This window comes from Propithecus coquereli, unplaced genomic scaffold (assembly GCF_000956105.1).
Source record: "Propithecus coquereli isolate 6110/MARCELLA unplaced genomic scaffold, Pcoq_1.0 Scaffold473, whole genome shotgun sequence".
Classification (NCBI taxonomy): Eukaryota; Metazoa; Chordata; class Mammalia; order Primates; family Indriidae; genus Propithecus; species Propithecus coquereli.
In genome coordinates, this window is record NW_012150541.1 from 441,300 (window position 1) to 448,248 (window position 6,949).

The 6,949-nt window shown below is 45.0% G+C and overlaps 1 protein-coding gene across 1 annotated transcript in view; it reads left to right on the top strand.

The window, feature by feature from the left end:
* Positions 1–6,367, top strand: part of MKI67 (marker of proliferation Ki-67) — a 26,647-nt gene extending 20,280 nt beyond the window's left edge. Inside the window, exons 12-14 of the mRNA XM_012655342.1 lie at positions 8–1,712; positions 2,584–3,027; positions 6,283–6,367. Coding sequence (XP_012510796.1) covers positions 8–1,712; positions 2,584–3,027; positions 6,283–6,348 — 2,215 coding nt within the window. The 3' untranslated portion in view covers positions 6,349–6,367. The remainder of the gene's footprint in view (positions 1–7; positions 1,713–2,583; positions 3,028–6,282) is intronic.
* Positions 6,368–6,949: the final 582 nt, after the last annotated feature.

A 6,949-nucleotide genomic window follows, 5' to 3' on the forward strand; every position in this document is an offset into this window, starting at 1 on the left:
CACCGAGGAAGCTCTCACAAACAGCAGGGGAACCCACACACACACCCAAGGTACGAGGTGAGGACAAAGGTATCAGAGCATTCAAGGAATCTGCAAAACAGAAACCGGGCCTGGCAGCAAGTGTAACTGGCAGCAGGAGAAGGCCAAGAGCAGCTGAGGAAAAGGCCCAACCCCTAGAAGACCTGGCTGGCTTCCAAAAGCCCTTCCAAACACCAGGTCACACTGAGGAGTCAATGACTGATGGCAAAAGCACAAAAGTACCCTGCACAACTCTACAACCAGAACCAGTGGACACCACAGTAAGCACAAGGGAACAGCCCAAAACAAGTCTCAGGAAAGTGTCTGCACTGAGGAAGCTCACGGAAACCTCAGGGGAATCCATACATATGCACAAAGTTCTAGTAGGTGAGGACAAAGGCATCAAAGCATTCAAGCAATCTGCAGAGCAGGAACTGGACCCGGCAGCAAGTGTAACTGGCAGTAGGAGAAGGCCAGGGGCAGCTAAGGAAAAAGCCCAGCCCCTAGAAGACCTGGCTGGCTTCAAAAAGCCCTTCCAAACACCAGGTCATACTGAGGCGTCAATGACTGTTGCTAAAAGCACAAAAATGTCCTGCACTTCTCCACAACCAGAGCCAGTGGATACTGTGGTAAGCACAACAAGATGGCCCAAGAGAAGTCTCAGGAACGTCTCTGCACTGAGGAAGCTCACGCAAATATCAGGGGAATCCACACGTACGCACGAAGTTCTAGTAGTCGAGGACAAAGGCATCAGAGCATTCAAGCAATCTGCAGAGCAGAAATTGGACCTGACAGCAAGGGTAACTGGCAGCAGGAGAAGGCCAAGAGCATCTAAGGAAGAGGCCCAGCCCCTAGAAAACCTGGCTGGCTTCAAAAAACCCTTCCAAACACCAGGTCACACTGAGAAATCAATGACTAATGTTAAAACCACCAGGTCCCCACTGCCAGAACTAGTGAACACCACAGCAAGCACAAAGAGACAGCCCAAAGGAAGTCTCAGGAAAGTCTCTGCACTGCAGAACCTCACGCAAACATCAGGCGAAACCACACACACATCCACAGAACCCCAAGGTGGGGATAAACACATCAGAGTGGCTAAACAATCTGCAAAGCAGAAACTGGACCCAGCAGAAAATATAAATGGCTGCAAGAGGCAGCCACGTGCAGCTAAGAAAGAGGCCAAAGCCCTAGAAGTTCTGGCCGACTTCAAAGAGCTCGTCCCAGCACCAGGTCAACGTGGGGAACCAAGAAATGACACTGAGAGCCTCAAGACTGCTCCAAAGCAGCCCCCTGACAGTGGGGAACCTCTGAAAACATTTAGGAGGGTCCTTAGGGCCCCTAAAGTACAACCTATACAAGACATGGTGGGCACCAGAGACCCTGTCAAATCACAGAGCAAAAGCAACACTGCTCTGACCTCCAAGAGGAAGTCTGGAAAAGACGACAGTGTCTCGGGAGGCAAGAGACTGCACTGCATGACTGCCACAGAGGGAGTTGTAGAGGAGGAGCCAGCCAACAAGAAACAGAGGTCTGCGCCCAGGGAGAAATGCACACCACCTGAACCCTTGGTAGTACTGAAGAGAAGTCTGAGAATTTCTGCAGAGAGTATGGAACCCGTGGAAGATCTGAACAGCAACAACATGAAAACTAAGAAAAGAGAACACAAAGTGGAAGGCTCGGTCACTTCAAATAAGGTAATGCAAAGTGTTACATAATCATTAAATGTCATCTTGGATAGATGTTACCAGTTTTTGCATAATAATTTGAATATAACCTGAATCTGTAAGTGGATATCCTTTCCCAAAGGGGTGTCATGCAACACAGTGAGTAACTGCAGGCTGTGGTAAAGAATCTTCCTGACACCTATAGAGGGAATAGACTAATTTGGGATAAGAACTAGTCAAAATGGTTAATGCAGACTTTAAGAAGAATTTCTCAAGAATCAAATGAGTTATGTTTATCTTCAAATGTTTGAAAACTTGATCAAAGGAAAGGTGGGCAATTCAGGTCTGTGTTGTCGCAGACACTGACACCATGACCAGGACCGGGTACTAATACTACCCATGTAACGGCTGACAGAACAGTGTCAGTAGTGCGTGTCCTTGAGAAGAACAGCACTATCGGGACTGGTAGCTCACTACTGCATCCAGAGAAATTTGGAAAAACTCCAGAAATGGCAACTTCTTGTTCTGCTTTAACAATGATTGTTAAAGGATTAGGAATTCATTTACTGCCTGTAAAATGCGGGCATTTTCCTATAATGTAAACTATAAACATTAGACTTGACATTTATCATGTTAGGCTTGTTATTGAAATTTATCCCAAATTTCTTATTTCTAGTTTGTTAGTAGAGATAATCATTCCTCCATAGGATCAAAGTACCAAGGCATTACCTTGACTATCTTAGATGAGATATTCTAGAAATATATCTTAGAAAGTTGATCGATATAAAATTTTCAGAGGATTTCCTTTAGTTCACTTTGGATTGTTGTTTTCCCTGTTGAATTTTGAGATTTGTTTTACTAATTTTTGGAATTTTTTTTGGCTATCTTCTCATTTCTTTAGGGAATATCCCTGCGCCCCAGACGCCAAAATAAATCTGATGTAGAGCAACAAAAAACTGAGGTTCCTATAGCAGCAGAAAAAATTAAAATAAAGAGATATGAAAAGAAGTCTGTTAAGACCTCCCAGGAGTTGGAGATTGAAAACCCAGGTGACAGGGCCAAGGGACCCACAGAAAGGGGCAAAGTTGGTGAAAGCAGAGCATGCTCGAGATCCCTCCGGCAGAGTAAGAGCTCCCAGCCCAGCATGGCACGGGAGGAGGGAGCCAAGGAAGGTGTGGGAACCCACACTCAGAACCAGACAGAGAAAGGAGTAAGAGGAAATTCAGACTTCATGAGCCTGAGGTCAAGGAAGGTTAAAATCCAGCCTGCAGTAAACAAGCTGGGAAGTGAACCTGAGCAGAGAGCAACCCGGGCTATCAAGAGATGTGCAGAAAATCCAAAGGATGTGAGTAATTTAACTTTTTTTCAAAACATAGAATGTTTTAATATATTTTTGCCCATTGTTGCAAAGGCAAACAAAAAGCATTATGTTGATATAAAGCACCACCCTGCCAGCTGCCAGTTATACCAATGGAAGGAGCACTAATCTAAGCCATATGTTTTGTCATTTTAGCTATATTTTGTCTGTTTGGGGAATACCACTTCAAATAGCAAATTCACACGATGAAGACTATTCACGAAGAACTAGGAACTTCTCTAGCTGCTACTTGCAGACTGCTGATAACATAAGTCATACCACAATTGTAGGTAGATGGCTTCAGTCTTTCTGTAGTTCACAAAAACTTACTAATGCAGAAAGGTGGTCACGTACGAATGTCCAAGGAGTCCTTTGGAAAGCTAGGTTGGACAAACACCAGGGGTGTCCTGAAGGCCAACAGCGCTACGTGAAAGTTCCCATTCAGCACGGTGTGCTGCTCTCTGGCCCTCCCTCCACCAAAGAATATCTAAGCTAATGATCTATAAATGCTCCTAAAATAATGTCAGATTTAGCTGCTCATAAATTATCTGTCATATGAACAAATCCATAATTAGTCATTACATTCAATTAGTCTTCTAGGGGATGGATACTTGATTTAGCTAGTTTAAAATTAAGATAGCTTGAATTGCTACCTTTTTGTGAATGCTATAAATTTGATTTATACCATTAGGGACACAAAATTTGGAGCTAAAACTACTATATTTTGAGTTCAGAAAATGAAACTAATATAGTGAGAACCTTTTTAGAGACAGATTGAGTATCAGAGGCAGGTGCAATTGTCCAGACACGCACCCTGCAGAACACACTCGGAGGCTGACGCTGAGATTGCCAAGAAGAGTGACAGATGCCCAGGTGCCCCCAGTACGTGCTATACAGACAGGCACGGAGCTGAGGAGGAGGACCTGTGTTTCTGGATGGTAGGATGGAAGTTCTAGGGAAGGTACTGATAGAATGTTCCAGAGAGTGAGGAGGAGAGGCTCAGAGAAGGACATCGATGCCCATGCAGATGTCGTAAGTCAGAGATGGCACCGGGGGCTGGCTGGAAGCAGAAGACGTCTGACAGGGCAAGATGAGATCCCTGAGACCACGAGAACGCCAGGAACGCAGACAGCCGACATGGGCTAGCACATTCACAGGAGTTCACTTGACAGGCTCTAAATACCAGATTCATAGTCTGGAAAATAGTGCTTTATCAGAGCAAAACTGAAGAAGAATAAAAACAAATATTCTTTTAATTGGGATTATTGCTAAACATACAATGGCCAATCCCCAAGGCTGAGCTAGGCCTTTGTTCTGCATGGGGGCATTCAGGCCTCTTTCTCACACACAAGCACCCAGGAGCCCCCTAACCCTAAGTGGTCCCAAGGACCAGTTTCATGGGAGACAATTTTTCCACAGATGGGGGCGGGGGAGGTGGAGCTTAGGCAGTGATGTGAGCGATGGGGAGCGGCTGTAAATACAGATGAAGCTCCACTCGCTCTCACCCACTGCTCACCTCCTGCTGTGCAGCCTGGTTCCTAAGTTTTGTGGAAGATAATTTTTCCATGAAGCAGGGGTTGGGGATGGTGGAGCTCTGTGGCCCAGTTCCTAATAGGCCACAGACAGGTACGAGTGCACGGCCCAGGGCTTGGGGATCACAGCCCCTAACCCGCATAGACGTGCTCCTCTAGCATCTCTCCTGTGCTTGCTGGGTGTCCATGGCCATCTGCAGACCCAGAAAATGCATGTGTGACATGGATGTGTTCTCCAGGAAGAAGTTTTAACTTCCGCGTCTTTTCATAGTGTTGTCCTCCCCTCTGAGCTGAAAGAAATAAGAACCACTGCCATAGTGAAAACCAAGGGCAGCAGCAAGGAAGTGACCCGGGTTCAGATGAACGCACTCTGGCCTTACTGAGCAAGGGGAATACTAGCCGCAGCAGACACCATTTCATACATGATGTGCAAGCTGAGGAAGGACCCCCACGGTGGGACGGTTGGAGACTGTAGGGGCCAGAGCCGTGGCCACAGCTGTAACATGTGAATTCATTGCTTTACAAATGACTGTCTCATTTGGTACCAGCTGAAAAGGCAGGAGAGATTTGTTTGCTGTCTGCTAGGATAGCGGTAATAACACTGACCTAAACTCACATTCAGGACCTCATTGAATGTCCCTGCCACCCTCAGAGTCCTGAAGGAACAGTGACAGAGCAGGTGAGGTGACCTGTCCTGCTCTGTGGCCGGCAAAGACAGCAAGAGGGATTCCAGCCCAGCCGATGTATCAGAGGAACGAGTCTTCCCTGAGTTAGTTTGTGTCTTTGCCATGCAATCATCATCTGGAATGGGGTTTTCATACTTCATTCCCACCTGACACAGGATGTGGTCTACCATTTGACCTTTCCAGATGGAGATTTCAGTCATTAGGATGAACATGTGTGTTGCACCGTGATATGGTGAAGCCTTCAAGACATTATCAATCTATTTACGATCATTTGCATCCAAACTAAGTCATAGACTTTTTGAATTCCTGTCTTTTGTTTTTCTAACTCTTGTCTGCCCTACTGTCAATGGTCACCACACAAAGTTGTTTCTAAAATATGCCTACCATCACGCTTAGCTTTTTCTCACTGGCTGTTGTGTGGGACTGTGTTAAGTGAGAGTACAGACGCCAAGGTTTGAGAACGCCCATTCTGGAAAGGCAAGATCTTTTGTTTTCTTCGGATTTGATCCAAAATCAAGATGGAAACGCCTCCACCTCCCAGCTGCTCCTAAACAAACACTGCCCTGCACAGGGCCTATACTTCAGAAGTCCTCTGGTCACACTCAGTTAGAATATTGTCCTCCTCACAGGGATAGGTTGGTTTAGGAGACACAAAAGATTTAATCCTGACTGTACATTTGAATTCAGGTTTTCTTAATGCCATTTTTTAGTTAGTGAAAATGTGTACATTCGTGAAGAAATTTTGTGAGTTTTTTGTATTATGTATTAGCTTAAAAATACACTGGAAACTTTTATATGAAAATATACAATATTTAAATGTAAAAAACTAAATAATAAAAAAAATTTAAATAAGAAAAGACATCTTTAACAGCATATATCTTACAACTCATTTCCAACATCAAAATTAATTTTCTGGAATTAAAGACCTGCGTAATACATAGTAAGGGTTTGGGGTTTTGCAGAGTAGGGTCGACAAAAATGGTTCTTTCAATTACTTAAGAGTTATATTTTTTCTCCCCAAACAGGGTAAAGACATTGTGTCCATCAAGAAAATAAGAACCAGAAGTCATCGGGACAGCGAAGATATTTAGCCAAGAGATTTAAGTGGGAAAAAATATAATAAAATTAGTTTTGTGATAAGTTCTATTATGATTTTTGCCATCAATTTGAAAGTGAATTTTGAAGGTCATGCTATCAGTTTATCATATAGTTTATCAGAACAAACTTCTCTGGTCTCAGTGGGCTTCACAGCCCCCACAGGGAGCTCATGAAGTGGGTCCCCAGGGATCCTGGGGTGGGAACAACTGAGCACGGGATGTAGGGGAGCAGCTTCGGCCGAGGTTTGTCCTCAGCTTTGCAAACTAAAGCCCTGAAGGGTGTCGCCTCCCACAGTGTCTACATCAGCTGTGACTGCAGCCCTGGCCACCCCAAGTGCCACTGCTGATTTGTTTGCTTGTTTCCTTCAGAACGTGCAAGGTAGGAACCCCTGTCTGGGATCAGTCCCCACACTGAACAGGTGCTCAGTAAACATTTACGAATTGATGGTGAACAGATTAGTGAAACTCACAAGATCTGTCTCGACAAAGGACGGGGGCTGGGGTTGGGCATTTGGTCCCTGCACTAAGGCTGTTGGTCACTTGCAGAGGACAGTCCAATCCTTGGTGTCCTTGTCCCTTGAGAGAATAAAATTGA